This window comes from Triplophysa rosa, linkage group LG2 (assembly GCF_024868665.1).
Source record: "Triplophysa rosa linkage group LG2, Trosa_1v2, whole genome shotgun sequence".
Lineage (NCBI taxonomy): Eukaryota > Metazoa > Chordata > Actinopteri > Cypriniformes > Nemacheilidae > Triplophysa > Triplophysa rosa.
The window spans coordinates 15,384,851-15,405,411 of NC_079891.1; the positions used below are offsets into that span (position 1 = coordinate 15,384,851).

Below are 20,561 nucleotides of genomic sequence, written 5' to 3' on the forward strand. Positions count from 1 at the left end.
TATTGAAATCAAATAAAGTATTGGCCTAAAAATGATTGGGAAAAAATAAACAAAAAAATGAAATGTTAAATAAGTTTAAAGCACTAAAATAATAAAAATTAAAATGAATTAATCCTTTATAGCAACATAAAAATAAACAAACAAATAAAATGACAAAAGCATATTACAAAGTTGCTAAATATTTCACTAAAATTAACATAAAAATCTAAAAATATATTAGTTAACAAAATAAAACTTTCTTTCAAATTATTCCAAATTAGATGCTGCAATCTCATGTTGATGTATAAGCTCATCCTCTTTATATTTAAAAAAAAAGCTGCATAATGAGCTCTAGCACATTTAACATTTCTCTTATAGAAATTATTTTGGAATTCCTGTGACCTTCTGAATGAGTAAAAAGTTAAGACACTTGTTTTTTCTGGTCCAGCTAATCAAAAAAGTCTTAAATATGCAGCTACCTGCAATATCCCTCAAGATGAGGCTCAATTCTGTCAAAAAAAGGAAAAAGCAATATTTAAATCATAGACAGGTCATTTATTTTCTATGATAGGCCCCGAAGACACACATTATATAATCGCTCAAACTGTTACATGGGCGTACTTGCTGTAATTATGAAAGGCAATATGTTTCCGTGGAGTTATGACTGACATTATGAGTTGAAAATAATGTCCTTCTGAACATGTCATGATCCTGCCTCTTCTTGTCATGATTTTCTAGTCTTGTGGCAGGGTCATGACAGTCCCACGTGTTTAGTGTGAAGAGGGACATGGAATTGTTTGTTTTGGCATTCCATGTGCTCTCTCCGGTCTCGTCATTGGCCCCGCCCCCTCGTTTCCTCGTTTAGCTTCCCGCCTGTATCTCATTACCCACACCTGCCCATTGTTATATTCCCTTGTTAGTTCCCTTATTTAATGCCCTTGTGTTTGCTGTCCTGTGCTGTTTCGTTGTGCTTTGTAACCTGTGCTAAGTATCCTGTGAGTACAATGCCATGTATCTAGTCCTTGCCTTGTTTTTGATGCCTGTCAGTCTTAGTCTTTATCCTGGCTAAGTCTTGTGTAGTTTTAGTTAGTCATCCTGTTCTCTTGTTTTTGCCCCCTCGTGGGAAGTCTTTTTGTTTCTGTTTTATATTAGTGCTCGTCCTGTTTTGCTCCCCATCATGGGGTTTTGTTTAATAAAGTGTTTTGTGTTCAGTATCGCTGCCTGCAATTGGGTTCTTCCCTCCCCGTTCATGACGGAACATCAATTGCAGGAAAGAGTCAAAGGACACTTGAAAGGGGATGTTTAAAGCACCGTAACCTGATGTGCATGCTACCTTTAAAGTCATAGTTCTAACGTTAAATATACGGCAAGCATAAATAACAAACCTATTCCTCACAAGAAATCAGCGTAGGACATTCGTCAAGGACACTCTGTCCTCTTTATAATGTCACACATTAAAGAGGATCATGAGCTGCTTTCTCACCACTTATGATGTACATTCAGGGACAGGCAATAACAAGGTCAGTGTTTTGATGGAGCTTTAATGACAGCCAGCGCACTGGGATTTGAAGACCTGAGTATTCAGTGAAAAGTATTCTGCATTTTGATTACCCAAGAGCCGAGACTAACTTCAACAATCACTTTGGTGCTAGCACACAATGTACTGGCTACGAAAGTGTGCTAAGATCACTCAAGGATGACTTGAAAGAAATGGACAGAAAAATTAAGCCTAAAAGCACCTTACAGAGTTCCTGAAAGTTTCAGGGTGCAAGGGCTGATATCATTGTGTTTTCACACTTCATTTCAGAACATTTAGGCTTCGTCTGTGTTCAGGAAGCGTGGAAATGTGGCGCTGGGTTTCTCTAACATGAAGTGTGATGAGGATTTAAAGTGTAAATTACTTCGTTTTTAACACTTTCATTCATGAAAAGTGGTCATTTTTTGCTTTGCAACCTTGAGCTAATAACTGAAGGACTCGATCGCTTGAAAGTCTTTTATGACCAATAAAAGTATATCACCATTCTAACTTTAGAGGACATTTGGAATTCATTAGATCTCTTAAAACAATCCCACTGAATGTGACCCTCTGAAAATTGGTAAAAATGTAAGATTTGGATTTTAAATCTTAACTGTATCACTTGGTTTTTTTATGCTTATGAATCTCCAGCGTGCAGTTATGATGTGATTCCGCCAGCAGCCCATTTGATAAATGCCTTTTTATGGAGAGTGCAGAAAATTATCAGCATCTGGGAAATGATCCTTGGACGTGGTTTCAAACATATTTTATCAGGGCGAAGAGAAAGCGCTGTTCACTGCCAGCATTTGAAAGGTCATTATAGTCACACATTTGACATTTGGCTTTTACATTTCTCCTTCTCTCATCTCCAATGCTGATTAGACATATTTGACCTCATCATGTGTTCGTCTTTGCTCGCACCCTTTCAAGGGACGTAACTTAGAAGTTTATAGTCAACTCACACTGTCACGTTGCGGTCTGGGCAGCTGTCTCCAAAAGTCCCCCCTTGCTCTTTAAAGGTGATGAGGTTCCAAACAGCCACCACGGTGTCTTCAGGCACGTTGAAGTGGAAGAGCTCCACACTGGCAAAGGAGCGGTAGGCGTTGAGCTTGCGAGGCGTCCGGGTGAAATAGTCAGTTACAAACAGGCAATCTATGGAATGGAACAAAGAGAGAGGTATTTAGATGAAATACAGCTTTTATGGGGGGAATATGGGCGGGATAGATTTGGAGGAATCGGTCCTAATGCAGTTTGGTTGACCTTCTTTCTGAGAGCCTCACCAGTGATTTAATAACACTTGGTCTGGGTCACGTGCCACGTGCCTTGGCTCTGATTCAAAAACCAAGACTCTATGCAAAATTAATGTCATTGCAATCTTTCAATGCAGGGCCAGGGAGGAAGCACCAAAATGACATTTGCAATCTGGCTTAATGAGCCGTGGCTTCCTATGGCTCCATCGTCAGTGAGTCTAATGGCTTCCGATCTCCTTGTGATTTGTAGTGAGAAACATTTATACCCTGCCATCCAGTTACTTCAGTGTTATTCATGTATTCCATGTGTGTTCAATGTATAGGTGCAATTTATTGCAATTTGCTTTTCCCAGATAAATGTAGCTGTAATGGACATCTTCAGTCAGGGTCTTAACTGCCTATCCATCACAGTCCATCAAAACTCTATATGGTTGCCTTGCCACCCATAGGAAATTTGTATTGCTCAGAGATTGGTATTTCATAACTCAGGAGATGTTATGGAGTTCACAGTTGTCTGCATTTAGCATTTAAGCATCTAGGGAAAGGGGGACGCTCATTTTGACTTTCTGTCCAAAAATCCTTAAAGTGATAGTTCACCCAAAAATGAAACTTCTGTCATCATTTACTCACCCTCTTGTCATTTCAAGCCTGTATGACTTTCTTTCTTCTGCTGAACACAAAAGAAGATATTTTGAAGAATGTTGTTAACTGGCCCCCATTCACTTGCATTGGTTCTGTGTCCATACAACAGAAGTGAATGGGGGGCAGTGCTGTTCGGTTACCAACTTTCTTCAAAATAATTTCTTTTGTGTTCTTCGGAAGAAAGAAAGTCATAAAGGTTTGAAATGACAAGAGGGTGAGTAAATGATGACAGAATTGTCATTTTTGAGTGAACTATCACTTTTAGATGGTGGTGTCATTACAATTACTTTACTGCTCAAGATCGTGAAGAGCCCTCCCCAGACCTAGAAATATCTAATGATCTGTTTGATATGGCAAAGGTGTTTGATATTTAGGTTTCCTGATCGCCTGCCTCCGGCGATAGCCAATTAGAGTGAGCAAACCTTCCCAACCCGACTAAAATGGCTAAAATGCTTAATATATCATATTTTCCTAAACTTGGTTATTTGGCGGAAGAGGGATTCAAAATTCAAAGTGATTCAAAGCCACCCCCACAAATCATGGTTGCTTTTCCCCTGAAAATATATGTATTAACTATATAACATGCCAATTTTAAAACACTTTCTGTGGATGGTTAAAGTCATAGTGTACAGATTTGGAATGACATGTTAAATAAATTATTGAAATGATTTTTTTTACTTTAAGCCACATGCCATGTCGATACATATACTGTATAGTGACCATACAATCCTGTACCAGACTTGGATACATCTTTCAGAGGGCACTTGCACACTGCAGCTAAACATGTTTGTCACTCCACTTCTGAGAGCTAAATTCGATTTTGTACACGCAATGATCCATTTAAAGGGATAGTTCACCCAAAAATGAAAATTCTGTCATCATTTACTCACCTTCGAGTTGTTCCAAATCTGTATAAATTTCTTTGTTCTGATAAAGACAGAGAAAGATATTTGGAAGAATGCTTACAACTGAACAGATCTGAATCTTTGTCCTGATGAAAATACAAGGAAAAACAATCAATACTTCTGTGGTCGCTTTAGGTGACGCAATAACACCGAAAATACACGCTTCACATTTAACAAGCAAAAACAATCAACTTCTGACAACAACTGAACAGCCCAAACCTCCCCGACTGGGGAAGATTTTAAGGACAGAAGTCTCCTACATATCTATACAGGCTCAGAGCGGCGGTGTAGCAGGTGCAATCTCCGGAGATTGAATGTTTGTGTTTGAGATATAATGAAAATAAGAAGTGTATAAGGTTGGCAAGCCAGATGAGTGAAGACCAATGACAGCACCTGCGTGTCAGTCCTAGCCTTCTGTTTAATCTCTTTCCCGTAGACCCCTTTGCTTCCGTTATTAACAGACATAACAAATCAACCGCCTTGACACTTTTATTAAGCTGATGGACTCTCAGAGGTACGATGCCAGTATGGCCTCTTCATCTGTTAGCTCAGACAGCCACAGCACATCCCACTGATGGGGTTCATGCACAATCACTTACAGTGCGAATAAAATTACCAAGTGAAATATAGTAGATGGACCCACATCATTTGGTACTGTATGAACTGCGACGACGGGCTGGAATATAGCACTTATAGCACCAATAGCCTCTCTTGCTTTAAAATATTAATGCATATAAAGTGCAAAATTATTCAAAAATCGTAGTGGAAGTAACTAGGAACCTTTAGTTTTCAACAGTAAAGGTCTTTGCACATACAGTCCGAAATTTTCGTATGCGTTTTTTCGTATTTGGCACTCATTTGTACGGTGTCTGTTTATGACGGACGAAAATTTTGGAGGCAGTGTGTGAATGTGGTTGATACAACGTGAGGTCGTATTTATTTTTTAACGTGCAGAAATTCCGGGTGCAAATTTTGGACTCAATGTGCAATGGCCTTAACTAGTGCACTACACAGAAATCCTTTTTCTAATCGAAATGTTTTTTCTTATTTTCTAGTAGAAATCATATAATAATATTTATTAATATAAATATAAAATCTTGTTTTTCTGGTAAGTTTTTGTATAGTAGTCTATAAATTATATTATTATATTTTATATATTTATAAATAATATACAGTACATTATTTTGATATTTTGACTATTTTGTTTATTATGTTATAGCATTTTAAACAGTTTTGCTTTTTAATCTTTTTTAATGATGTTTACATATTTTAAAAAGACAAAAGATACAGATTAAGAGCCTACAGTAATAGTCCACATCTTCCAGAATGAGACTGGGCTGATTGCCCTTCCTGTCAGTCATGGAGCAGAACCAAAGTCATGTTGTTTGGCCATTACATGTGTTGATGTGATGCAGATGTGTACAACATGTCCGAATATATGTCCTCTTGTCAACAGCACAAGCCAAGAATATCCATGTTTTGAAAGCAGCATGACACTCTGGTTCGAAAACCGAGCCGAATATTTCCCTGTTTTAGCATTCATGGTAAATTGGCTATGCTTAGAGTGGTGAACGATTTAGCCTTTATTTAGTCATATTGCTATAGCTGTACTCAGATGGAGTTTGATGATACACAACATACCAAACTGCAGTGCACTTCCACAAACTTGGGTTAAAATGGACTGAACAAATGATCATTTTATGTGGGTGCTGTGGTGCTCATCTTTTTTGAGAAACTGGAAATCCAATTCAGTGATAATATTTTGTGCAAAGAAATGTTAGTAATATATAATTCTAACTGAACAACTCTAAAGGAGAAGTATTTTATCTCCATACAGTTAAAGACATGTATCAGGCGGTTGCTATTTAAATGATCTAAGACACACTGATTCCACATTTTTTTAAATGAAAAAAACTTAAGGAAAATGTACAAAAATAAACATTAAAAATTCCTTGGCAACAGTGGCGGTGCTGGGGGGGGCTTGCTGGGGCTATAGCCCCATCAGAAAACTGCTTAGCCCTGGCAAAGCACCCCCATGGATTTCCTAATATCTTTTACGGGGTGTCTATTTACGCTCATTGCAAATTGCCCGTCTTAAGCAGAAGCTATATACACTAACTCTGCCCACCAGGTTCTGATTGGAATAGAGAAGATGTAAAAATGACGCTGGCCAACAGTCTCTCAACAGTCTCCAGTGGCGTAGAGAGTAAAGTCTATGTTAACTTCATATCGTCGCAGGTTTGAATCTGCCACCCGCAACTTTTTTCCCCATCACATATCAGATCATAAAAGCATTTATTCTTAATAAAATGAGAAAAAAGATTGAAAAGTGGCTAACGAGTGTTTAATAATGAAGTTGTAGGGAAAGGTTGGGGTGAACGACTGGCAACGCAACTAAACAGACCTGATGGGCATATTGTCCTCCCCACCAATGATGAATAGTCCCACTGATATTTTATATAAATATTTTATTTCTTCAAATATTATTACTTTATTGATTTTCATATAATTACAAAGACACTGATAACATCCGAAATCAATAAAAAATAAATCAAATGCATTTTTGGATGCTTTATTGGCATCTGCCCAGGCTAACTTTTTCAGTACTTTAGTGTAAGAAAATGTGACTTTTGGATAGCAACGAACTCAATAAAACATCACTTAAAATAAATTGCATTGACCTGGAAGAGAAGCTTTCCATCTTATGTCTTTTTTATGCTGCTGCCCCTTTAAGAGATAGCTCACTACACTGTAACACATGCGTTTTGTTTCCCAACAGTTTGTTCACGAAACAGACTACCTTTACAAGGATTCTTGTTAATATAGGAAATTTTATGTAATTTTGTTGTTATATGTCCGTTTGTAAGAAGGCGTGAAAGAGAACTTATGGCCAATTTATGGTTCTGCGTAGGACCTACCTAGGCAGAGCCGCGTACCCTGTGCGTACCCTACGCCGTAGCCTGACGCGCACCTCTCCAAAAATGTAACAACGCGTCAACTCAACGCGGACCCTACGCGGACCGCAAGCGCTGTGATTGGTCGGTTTGGCAGCATCGTACTTCCTTCTATGCATTTCTGGCGTCTTCTTCCGGCAAGTTCAGAGTCCACAAAAGAACAACATGGCGAGCATCGACATCGACCAAGTACTGAGCGTCTGATTGAAGAGTTTCGGAAATGCACGCATCTGTATGACTCCTCTTCGGTGGACTATAAAGACTGTCAGATGGCGGCGAATTCTTGGAGAGAGATTTCCTCTAACGTTGGTTTGGAAGAGTGTCAGCAAATGACATGAAGAACTTCGCACTTTATAAACACTGTGCATGATCTTTTGCACTTTATTGGCTTTATAGTTTTATTTTTTGTTTTACCTTTTATTGTTACTAGTTTTTTGAAAGTTTTATATTTGTGTTAATATTGCATTGTATACTCATCTATACATAGTTTGCACTTTTACATATTCTGTTCTTTGACTCTTTTGCAAATAAAGAACAAAATTGTGACACTTCCAGATCTTGGTTGCATTTCGTTTAATTTTTAACTAAACAATTAATAGGGTGAGTTGTCCATCACAAAATATGATATTCTATCAGGGTATCATTTCAATACACAGTTTTGACATCTATGTATGTGCTCTGCGGAGTACACCCCTTTGAAAAGTATACTTTTTTTCAACAATATCTAAATGAACACACATAAAAATCCAAAATGTGGACAAGACTAAGTTTAATATAACATCTGTTTAACTTCTAACATGAAAGTAAGGTTAATAATATAACGGATTACACATTTTTCTGTTTCGATCAGCTCCAACTCCATTAAGATAAGATCAGCCTCCATTGACATTTGCATACACTAGCATACACACAAAACATCGGCGAAGAAGAGCAAACCCGTGAAAACACAAAGGGCCAACTAGCGTTTCGGCGGTGTAATTGCAGTACGACGCATACTCTCAACGCAGAACCATAAATGTTCACGACGGCGTCGTCTACGTACGGTCCTACGCAGAACCATAAATTAGGCTTTAGTTTAGTATGTTGTGCTCTGACTCCCTGGGCATGCGCATATCTCAAACAACCCACGAAACCTGAAGGCTTACCCAAAAAACATTTCTTTGTTCTGATGAACACAGAGAAAGATATTTGGAATAATGCTTATAACCAAACAGATCTCAACACCCATTGACTCCCATATAGGAAAAATTACTTTATTTTTAAAGTATAGTTTTTTTTGCTCTTAACATAACAGAAGACATTTTGAAGAATGTAGGACAGCAAACAGTTCTGGGGCACTTTTGGCAACCATTGGAACATTTGGAACAACTTGAAGGTGAGTAAATGATGAAAGCATTTTCATTTTTGGGTGAAGTATCCCTTTCCAGTGATCATTCTTCATGAAAGCTGCATTGATACATGTTTGGCTTTCTCAATAGACTCACAAATAAATAGGATTTAACGTGATGTATAACGTTAACATTTTGTATGCTTTGCAGTATTGTTAGAGAACTTTATACAATAGTATTGTGCTTAAAGTTTAAACACATGTTTCCTGCATTAGCTTCACATGCATACAATACACACAACACATTTCGTTATCTTTGCTGTTTCGTACCTTAGCCGGGGAAATTATTGTACTCTGCAGGCAGCAAAACATATTTGAGTTGCAAGATTGAGCACTTCACTCGTTTGCTCTGTCGGTCCTCTGTGAATGCACTTCATTTTAGCATTGAGGGGTAACGCGCCGCACACGCGCCTCTTTTTACAGGAATTACGTCTTTGGAGGCGGGGGCACTGATAGATAAGTGAATGGTTGAAGGAGGGGAGATGAAAATGAGTGATGAATGCGCCGCTTGCGCAATATAATATTTCTGCGCATTAAATTAAAATACGCAAAAATTATATATTGATCAGTTTGGCAGTCGCACTGGCACTTAAGAAAAACTGGTCGCCCTGGCAGTTAAAATAGTACCATTTAATAAACCATTTGGTTGCAATCTAGAGCCCTGTTGTGGATATGCTATTTTTTTTATAACAAAACCATACGCCGATTGTACGCTACAGTACATTATATGTTCATTGCTGTATTCTTCTTCATTTGCTTTTTCTGTTGTTGTTTTTTTAGTTTAGTTCATATACATTTGTTTCGTATGCTACTTTACACATTGCATAATGTTTATAACAAAAAAAGCACAGCATATAAGGTAAGCTTGTTCTAAAATGGTCACAAAATCTTAATGAATTGACAATAACTATAACTAAGTGCACCCATGGGAGATGTGTGGGCTAATGCACTACAACAATATTTTTAAGAAGCTGTTCTGTATTTAAACGGCAAAATTGCATATTGTCTTGATAAAGCATTTATTAATTTAGTAATTTTATCAGCCCACCGTCTACTGTTACCCCCTTAGCACCCCCAAGAAAAACGTCCTGGCACCGCCCCTGCTTGGCAATGTAATTTACTTACTTGATTTTGAAAGTTAATTTAAATGCTTCTGGTGGCATTTTAAAGGCATTTGTGGGCAGTTGGAGAATATTTCTGAAATAAGCATAATGAAGTGGATGTTTTTTCTCGTTAAATAAATAAAATTCTGTTCATTTAAAACCTTATTGATTCATTTTGTGTTTTATTAGTTTGTATTTTCTGCAATACTGCAATTAAGCTTTTTATTTTAAAACAGTAAGAAGGGGCTATTTAGCAATAGGATGAAAACCTTCATTTTCAAGCACATCTCGTTCTTCCCATTCCCATAGTGCACAAATCCTTCCTCAGCACCTGTTATTACCGAATTTAATCAGTGTTTAATAAAAAAAAACTGTAAAGACAATAAAGAAGAAACACTAATTAACAGAAATTGTTAGAAAAGCCAAAGGGTGCTTTGGAGAACACAGAGATTGTATCTTCTCTTTGACATTTTGTCCCACAAAAGATGTTTCTCAATGGACCAAACAAGTAATAAATCACAAACCCTTTTATTAAATTTCATGTCGATATTCTCCACACAACAAAGTTTACTGCCGTTCAATACAGGTTCCCTTCTTTCAATCTAGACTTCAGATTGAGGAGCATTAAAATGAATACATTTTTTTCTTCCAGTCACATTACCTCTCCAGCAGTGATGGGGGATCAATAATTAATGATGTCTCTCTCTTTCTCACTTTCATTCTCATGTAGAGCCCCATATTCCCCACTGTCATTGGTTCTATACATGAGGAGCATGTAATAAATATTGAGGTCATATTGCTTTTAAATTGAGTCTATCTAGGCAAGCATTTACGTAAGGTGTACTTCGTCTAAATTATGGAGGCCTCCCTGCAAACAATGTATTTACAGGAAAAAAGAGGTTAATTGTTCATTCTTTTATCATGTCTGGTTCTCTTGTAAAATCTAAGATGTAAGTATTTTACGCAAATTCCACACACAGATGTTTACGACTAGCTTTCCTGTAGCTCAGTGGTTAGAGCATGGCGTTAGCAACGCCAAGGTCATGGGTATGATCCCAATGATTGCACATACACATACATAATCTATAGTATAATTGTCACGATCAGCAGGAGAAGAACCCAATTGCAGGCAGGCGGGAGTGAAGGGGTTAAACACAAGACTTTAATGACGAAACGAGAAAACAAAACCCACAATGGGGACAACCAGATCTATAACTAAAATAAAAACTGAAACAAAACACTTCCCACGGGGGGCAAAAACAACCAGCGACACAACATCTTAAATAAACAAGAAATGTAAAACTAGACAAGGTGAGACAATGGTATCCGGGAGCAAGGCAAAACACGACGCACACGACCATGGAGCGAAACAAAAGACAAGGTACAGGTACACAGAACGTACAATCCACGAGCACAGGACAAAGAAACATGAGGACATCTTATAGGGAGGACAAACCAGGGATAACGAGCGAGGGCAGGTGGGAAACATTAGACACAGAAGGAAAGCAATACATGAAACGAGAGGAATGGGGCCAATGACAAGACACTGGAGAGAACGCATATTATTGTCAAAAGGATAACAATGTTTCTCTCCACACATAACCAAAGGCTTTGTCATGACTCTGCTACAGGACCAAGAAAAACATGACTAAGTGAGACAGAGCCATGACAATAATACAATGTAAGTCGCTTTGGATAAAAGCGTCTGCCAAATACGTAAATGTAAATGACAAGACTATTATAGGAATAGTCCACCTGAATTAAAATGTAACATTATTTACTCTCCCTGATGGAACGACAAACCTGTATGCTGTTATTTTTTCAGTGGAACACAATGCCAGACAAAACACCTCAAAAGTACCATAAAACTAGTCCATGACTTGTGTGCTAATAAAGTTTTTTAAAGGCATACAACAGCTTTATGTGACTGGAATCACATCACTGAATAACAAAATCTTCGTCTCTTCATTGAAACTGGAATCAAGCCCATTTCTGCAGCATCATGTACACCAAAACAACTTTTTGTTTGTATTAGGGCTGAAACTAACGATTATTTTGATAATCGATTAGTTGGGCAATTATTTTTTCGTTTAATCGGATAAAATGTAATTACATCTTTTGCTTATAATAAGTAAATCAGATATGGGGAAAGTATACACAACTGAACTCATTAGCCTTCTCCCAAAATGTTGTGAATGTCTCCATAATTAACACACCTGGTGAGTTGATTCATGTGTGTCATATTAGAAGCAACTGACAATAGTCTCTCCCAAACGTGGGAGCGAGGGGACGGAAATCATTTTTTTGTGCCATGAAAAGTGAGATATTTGTCATTCAAATGTAGTGAAGTACAGTAAAAAGTAAACAGAAAAAGTAATACTTAAGTACAAATACTCAAAAAATGTACTTAAGTTCAGTTCTCAAGTAAATTCGTTACCCACCTCTGAACTAAATAAACCACCAAATCAGGGTATTTAGACTATTATGTACTTTGCAAAGTGCAAACGCCACAAATTGGGTTTTACTAATATAATCTTTAATTTTGTCATTTAAAACTACCCTTTAAACTTTAAAACTGCGCAGCTTGTTTTAAGCTACTCTTCTTCTATCACCTTTACCAGGGACGAATTGCTTAACATTAAGCAATGCCCTTCTATCAATCTTTTCCCTAATTTTGAAAATTCAGACGTCTTACTGGACATTTTACTCGGAGGAGCGGCAGCTCTGTACAAACGCTCTAAAAGACGCAAGCGGGGAAAGCGAGCGGGTGCGCTCGTCAGACTCCGACGACGCGGATTTAGGACCCCGCTGCCGAGTATACACCTGGCGAATGTCCGCTCCCTTACCAACAAAACGGACGAAATACTCTTACTCACCAGGACAAACAAAGATTTTTCCAACTCCGCTGCGCTGTGTTTCACAGAAACATGGCTCAATGACACCATACCGGACAGCGCGTTACATCTGCCGGGTTTTCAGCTGTTCAGAGCGGATCGCATTGCCGAGTCAACAGGGAAGACACGTGGTGGTGGATTATGTTTTTATATAAACGAAGGTTGGTGCAGAGATATAACAACACTGAAGAAGATGTGCTTTTCGTACTTAGAAGCGTTCTCTATCAACTGCAAACCTTTTTATTCGCCACGCGAGTTTTCCTCATTTATTCTCGTGAATGTTTACATTCCTCCACATGCTTGTGCGAGCGCGGCGCTGCAACAGCTGGCGGATTACATCACTGACACGGAGCAGCAACACCCGGATTCTCTTATTATTATTATTGGGGACTTTAACAGAGCAAACCTCTCCCGTGAGCTGCCAAAATACAGGCAGCATATCACATGCCCCACCAGAGACAGCAACATTCTGGATCACTGTTACACCACAATACGGGATGCATACCACTCTGTTCCCAGAGCAGCTCTGGGTCTCTCTGATCATTGCCTGGTTCATCTTCTTCCGACCTACAGACAGAAGCTTAAATCTGCCAAGCCTGTAGCAAGAACAGCAAAGAGATGGAGCAGCGAAACAGAGCGGGCCTTACAAGCCTGTTTCGACTGCACGGATTGGAGTGTCTTTGAAGCTGCAGCCACTGATCTGGATGAGTTAACTGACACAGTGACATCCTACATCAGCTTCTGTGAGGACATGTGTATTCCCACCAGGACTCGCTTAACATACAACAATGACAAACCATGGTTTACAATGAAACTGAGACAGCTTCGTCAGGCCAAAGAAGATGCTTACAGAAGTGGGGACAAAGTCTTGTATAATCAGGCCAAAAACACACTGACAAAGGAGATAAGAGCAGCTAAGAGAAGCTACTCTGAAAAGCTGAAGAACCAGTTTTCAGCCAACGACCCTGCATCAGTGTGGAAAGGCCTGAAAGACATTACCAACTACAAGCCATCATCCCCTCAGTCTATGGGTAATCAACGACTGGCTGACGACCTGAACGACTTCTATTGTCGTTTTGAAATGCAGAGTCTCACCCTTCACACCCGCCCTGACCCTATCTCTGCTATACCATTAACACCTCCTCTTGACACTCAACCTGCACTTAAGATCTGCGAAGAGGATGTTTGCCAGCTTTTCCGCAAACAAAAGATCAGAAAAGCACCAGGCCCAGACAATGTCTCACCCTCCTGCCTGAAAGTCTGTGCGGAGCAGCTGTCGCCCATCTTCACTAATATTTTTAACAGATCTTTGGAGCAGTGTGAAGTCCCTTCATGCTTCAAACGCTCCACCATCATCCCTGTACAGAAGAAACCCAAAATATCTGGACTTAATGACTACAGGCCTGTTGCTTTAACATCTGTGGTCATGAAGTCATTTGAGAGACTTGTACTGGCCCACCTGAAGGACATCACCAGACCACTTCTTGATCCCCTCCAGTTTGCTTACCGAGCAAACAGGTCTGTGGACGATGCAGTAAACATGGGACTGCATTACATCCTACAACACCTAGACAGACCAGGGACTTACGTCAGGATCCTGTTTGTAGACTTCAGCTCGGCCTTCAACACCATAATCCCAGACCTCCTCCTGCCCAAGCTTACCCAGCTCTCTGTGCCAACCTCTACCTGTCAGTGGATTATTAACTTCCTGTCGAACAGGCAGCAGCTAGTGAGGTTGGGAAAATTTAAATCCAGCACATGTACCATCAGCACCGGAGCTCCTCAAGGATGTGTTCTTTCTCCACTGCTATATTCACTCTACACAAACGAATGCACCTCTACAGACCCTTCTGTCAAACTCCTGAAGTTTGCAGATGACACCACAGTCATTGGCCTTATTCAAGACGGTGATGAATCTGCCTACAGAAAGGAGGTTGCTCAGCTGGCTGCCTGGTGTAGTCAAAACAACCTAGAGCTGAATGCATTCAAGACAGTGGAGATGATAGTGGATTTCAGAAGGAACCCTCCATCACTTCCTCCCCTCACCATCCTGGACAGCACTGTGGATACTGTGGAGTCATTCAGGTTCCTGGGCTCCACCATCTCTCAGGACCTGAAGTGGGAGTCCCACATAGACTCCATTGTAAAGAAGGCCCAGCAGAGGTTATACTTCCTCCGTCAATTGAGGAAGTTCAACCTACCACAGGAGCTACTGACCCAGTTCTACTCAGTGGTCATCGAATCTGTTCTGTGCACTTCAATTACTGTTTGGTATGGCTCGGCCACCAAATCAGACCTACGAAGACTACAACGGACAGTTCGTAGTGCTGAGAAAATTATTGGTGCTCCTCTGCCCACACTTCAGGACCTGTACGATTCCAGAGTGAAAAACAGGGCAAGAAAAATCATCATTGACTCCACACACCCAGCACACAAACTCTTTGATCTGCTGCCCTCTGGCCGGCGCTTTAGAGCACCAAACACCAGGACTTCCAGACACAGAAGCAGCTTCTTCCCCCAGGCAATCTCCCTCCTAAACAGATAACTGCTCCTTAAGAGCAATATTCCACTTCCACTACTCCTATAGTGTGCACTATAGTGCCTTATTATATCTACATCTTATGTATACATGTATATAACACTACCTCTACTTACTAAATTATCCATTTGCACAAGTGTACATACAATCTGTCAATATGTTTATTCTACTATATACTACCCTGTACAATGTCTCTTATATGTTATTATCCCCCATTTTCTGTAAAATAGTCTTTATTTTATATATGCACAATTTAGAATCTTTTAGACTGTAAATCGTATTATATTGTATTGTCATTGTGTTGAATGTCTGTACTAGAAGCTTCCAACACCAAAGAAAATTCCTTGTGTGTGCAAGCACACTTGGCAATAAAGCTCTTCTGATTCTGATTCTGATTCTGAAAACACGTCTGACTTTAAAACTGCGCACCTTGCGCTGCACGGAGAGACACGTCTGACTTTAAAACTGCGCACCTCGCGCAGCACGGAGAGACACGTGTGACTTTAAAACTGCGCACCTCGCGCTGCACGGAGAGACTTCAAAACTGCGCACCTTGCGCTGCACGGAGAGACTTCAAAACTGCGCACCTCGCGCTGCACGGAGAGACTTCAAAACTGCGCACCTCGCGCTGCACTGAGAGACACGTGTGACTTTTAAACTGCGCATCTCGCGCTGCACGAAGAGGCGCATCCACGGAGAACCACGTCTGACTTTAAAACTGCGCATCTCGCGCTGCACGAAGAGGCGCATCCACGGAGAACCACGTCTGACTTTAAAACTGCGCAGCTCATGCTGCACGAGAGACACATCTAAAATGGTAATTTTAAAAGGGAAGAAGATGCGCTTGATTTATAACGGCGCAGCTCGCAAGTGACGTCACAGACCAACTAATCGATAATGAAATTCGTTGACAACGAATTTCATTATCGATTATTATCAATTTTATCGATTAGTTGTTGGAGCCCTAGTTTGTATAGAAACTAAACATGACATTATATTGTAATTCTGAACATAAACGTATAGTAGGTTAGATATGACCTTCAGACGAGGACAAGCATATCTGGGAATAATGACAAAACGTTTTTTGCTCAAAAACTGCTTTTTTGGCCATTTAAGAGCTTGGCAACCCCTGGTCACCATGATCTGTTATTTAATGTTACGAGTTGTGCAGCAGTTCTTCAGAAACATATACGTTTGTGTTCCAAAGAACATACAGGCTTGGAACCCCATAGGTATAAACAACAGCATTGTTATTTTTTCCAACAGCTTCATTACTGCAGTGAAGATGAAATCTGTAGATCTGAGGATGGATTTGCACTATAAGGGTTCGAGAATGAGTTTGCACGCCGAATGTCGAACTTTTATCAGTATCCTTACGCCCATTTTATCTACCTCTGGAGTTTTCGCAACTGTTTATGACTGTAGTCTATATTCACCCGAAGGCAAATGCTTCCGATACTATTTTTAAAGTGGTGCAAAGACTGCAGTCGATTTCAACCAACTCACCGAACTTCATATTGGGCGATTTTAACCATGTATCGCTGAAAAAAGACATTTGCAACTTTTTATCAATACGCGTTGTGTCCAACTAGACGGGATAAGACATTGGATCTTTGCTATGGGACAGTAAAGAATGTTTATAAAGCACTTCCATTTCCTCCTCTGGGTTCCTCAGATCATAATTGTGTGCACTTACTGCCTATATATAAAACTGTGTTAAGGAGAGAAAAGGTGCAAACAAGGAACATTAAAGTCTGGACTGCAGAAGCAGTGCTCTGTCTGCAGGAATGCTATGATTTATTCAATCCTGTGATGATGATTTAGATCTCCTTGCTGATGTGACGTGTGCATATGCTACTTTCTGTAGAGACATGATTATTCCCTGTAAGCGAGTTAAGGTCTACCCTAATAACAAACCATGGGTGACTAAATCTGTTAAGTCAAGCATATACAAAAAGAAACTGGCTTTCAAGCAGGGAATATCTTCTGATCTGCATATAGCTACCAAGGAACTGAAAATAGAAGTTAAGAAAGCGAAACAAACCTATAAAACCGAACTGGAGAACAAAATGGCTGCAAATAACCATGGCTCAGCCTGGGATAGTTTGAGAACTATAACAGGGCTTCAATGCACAGAAAAGCAGTCTGGTGACTCTGGATGGTTTTAACTCAGATACTGAATATGCAAATGCTCTTAATTCTTTCTTTAATCGTTTTGACATTTCTGATTTTAGTAATGAAATCCAGGAAATGAGTGATACATTTAGGGATAATCAGCACTTTGAGATAGATCAAGATGATGTGGAACAGGCCCTCTTTTTAATCCGAGTAAATAAGAGCTGCGGGCCTGATAATGTTTGTGGGCGTTTGCTTAAATCCTGTGTGAAGGAACTTAGTCCCATCTTTACTTGTATTTTAAATCAGTCCTTACAGGCACAACATATACCTAAGGTTTGGAAAGACGCAGTGGTAGTCCCGCTGCCCAAGTCTAGTAGTTCTAGTACCTTAAATGATTTTAGACCAGTAGCCCTCACATCAATTTTAATGAAAACCTTTGAGAAGTTGGTAAGAGCAGAAATCCTGAGGAAAACTGAACACATACTTGACCCTATGCAGTTCACTTATAGGTCATACAGAGGAGTAGAGGATGCGACAGTAACATTGTTGAATTTAATTGCTAAACATTTGGAAAGGAATGGGTTGCATGCTCGACTTTTATTTGTCGATTTCTCGTCCGCTTTTAATACAATCCAGCCCCATGTCCTTATTAGCAGACTGTTAGAACAATTTACATGAAGTAATAATTTGGTGGGCTGGATTTTGGATTTTTAACTAATAGAACACAAAGAGTAAGTGTTAACGGAATCTTGTCTGATCGAGTTTGTTCCTCTACCGGCTCCCCACAAGGATGTGTGCTTTCCCCACTATTATTTATTCTCTACACAAATATGTGTCAAAGTGGAAAAACAGGACTATTTTAAAATATGCGGATGACACTGTTATTGTTAGTGCGCTTAATAGTAATGAGACTAGCCATGGCGCGATTATAAATGACTTCATAAAGTGGTGTGAACAGTCTTATCTTCAACTCAACTTATCTAAGACAAAAGGTATGATACTTGACTTTAGGAAACAAGCCCAATCACATGAAGATACATATATTAAGGGTCAGAGAATAGAATCTGTGCAAGCCTACAATTACCTTGGAACCATCATTGATTCAAAATGGACCTTTGAAGCAAACTGTGAAGCACTGTGTAAAAGGGGGCATCAGCGTCTGTATTGTTTAAGAAAACTGGCTCATTTTCACATTGACAAAACCATTATGATCTTATTCTATAGTGCTTTTATTGAGTCACTTTTAATATTTTCTCTGGTATCCTGGTTTGTAAACCTGTCTGTTAAGAATAGAAACTCAAATAGAGTCAAATTGTTACATACTCTAGTAAATTGATTGGGGAGCCACGGTGTAGTATGTGTGTAATGTGTAATGCACAGCATCCCTGCATTTTAGACAGTTATAGCGTGTGACTAATTCAATTTTAAACGATAACTCTCATCCCCTAAACGATGAATTCCAACTTTTACCATCTAGACATAGATTTGCAGTCCCGTACTGTAGAACAAAGCGGTATAAAAACAACTTTGTGTCGGCAGCTATTACTCAGCTGAATAAGGACAGGTTTATAGGTCTATAGGTTATAGGTAATTATAGGTCTTTGTATTTAATGCATGTATGTATTTTTATATTGTTATATGATGTTCTTAATCCATGCGGTTTTCAGCAATTTTTTATAATAATTTTTATTCCCTATATTCAATGTTTGTGATGTCTTTATATGTGAACTCACATTGCAAAACAAGTCTACAAATCCGGGTACAAATAAAGTTGACCTGACCTGATATGGAGGGAATGTGAAGGCAGCGACGAAATCTCAGACTTCTGAAGTTCTTGGAAGGATGCTTTAGATAGATAAAGAAACTCTCAAACATCTTTTTTAAGATGCCATACTGGGAACGCATCCAGGAGAAACAGCCAACATTCAACAGAGCTTTTAGCAGGAGAACACATGCACACACACACATAAACAGGACTCTCTATACACAGAATGCGCTGTAAGGAGAGAAAATCATTCCTCTCCCCAAGGTTACTCAGTCCCAGTGTGTTAATTCCCTTCTAACATCTCCTGAATATCATATCAGGGCAGAAGCTGCTCAGTCATATTTTATCATGTTGCAACGTCGCGATGAAGAGATGGCTTGTGACATATGCATCATAGAATTACCTTCGCATCGCATCTCCAGAGGAAAAGTGATCCAACCACTGACCCTGCAGTTCTGCTTATGTTGCTTTTAGCAAAAGCATAGAGAATAGAAAGTGAGAAAGTGTTTTTAAGAGAGCATTTGAGATTAGAGGATGTGCATGTGTAATTGGGGTATACAGACTGATAGAAACATGACTAATTTATGCAGAGTATAGGGAACTGTTGTTCTAAAGTGCAATTGACACAATAAAAAGAGGCACATGCTTCTCTTTAGCTACAGTTACATTAGGAGTGATGGAAGCCAGTACTCTTTAACAGTATAGTGGATGAACGTACACCTGTGTGGGCACTGGTCTAAAGTGTGTTTACAGTAGTACACTGAGGAAAAAATTCTAAATTGAAGCTCTGCTCTGGTGAAATATATTTGAAATAATCATTCTCATTAAACACAACTGAATAAATTAGAGTAATTCCTTTAATTCGCCTATACATTGTATCTTTAAATCCATCGCTGTCAGAACAAATGGGCAAAAAATGTATCCAAGCTGACACTAGTGCAGTACCCTTTTAAAACATTTACATTTATACATTTGGCAGATGCTTTTATTCAAAGCGACTTACATTGCATTGTATTATACATTTGCTTCTGACTATGTGCAATCTCCTGGGATCAAACCCATGACCTTGACAGTGCCATGCTCTAACCACTGAGCCACAGGAAAGCTGTAAGTGCACTTCTGCACTTACAGAGTGCATATAACTACTTACAGAGTGCAACTAAGTTCCCCAAACAGAGTTTGCATATGGCAAAACAGCATTCAGACAAAACAGTGGAAACAAAGTGTGCATAATGATGCTCATTAAAGATAATCAAAATATTTTAGACTGCTGTATATCTTATGTATAGTAAGGTAAGGGGTAGTAGGCATGTGTTTATTGTCGACATATGCCAATAAATTGGCAATTATTATTTTTTATTTAACAGTCACATAACAATCTCATCTGCCCAAGCCAGATGTATAAATATTGCAAGATGAATATTATTTGTTACGTTCTGTGGATAATTAAAAAATGTAACGTTACTCCATGTGCCAGTGTTGCGCAGTCGCAGTTCATTGCACTGTATC

The 20,561-nt window shown here is 39.2% G+C and overlaps 1 protein-coding gene across 1 annotated transcript in view; it reads right to left on the bottom strand.

Annotated features, from left to right (window-relative positions):
* tmem8b (transmembrane protein 8B) overlaps positions 1 to 20,561 on the bottom strand; it is a 196,050-nt gene that overhangs the window by 145,403 nt on the left and 30,086 nt on the right. Inside the window, exon 2 of the mRNA XM_057353725.1 lies at positions 2,458 to 2,647. Within this exon, the coding sequence (XP_057209708.1) occupies positions 2,458 to 2,647 (190 nt within the window). The remainder of the gene's footprint in view (positions 1 to 2,457; positions 2,648 to 20,561) is intronic.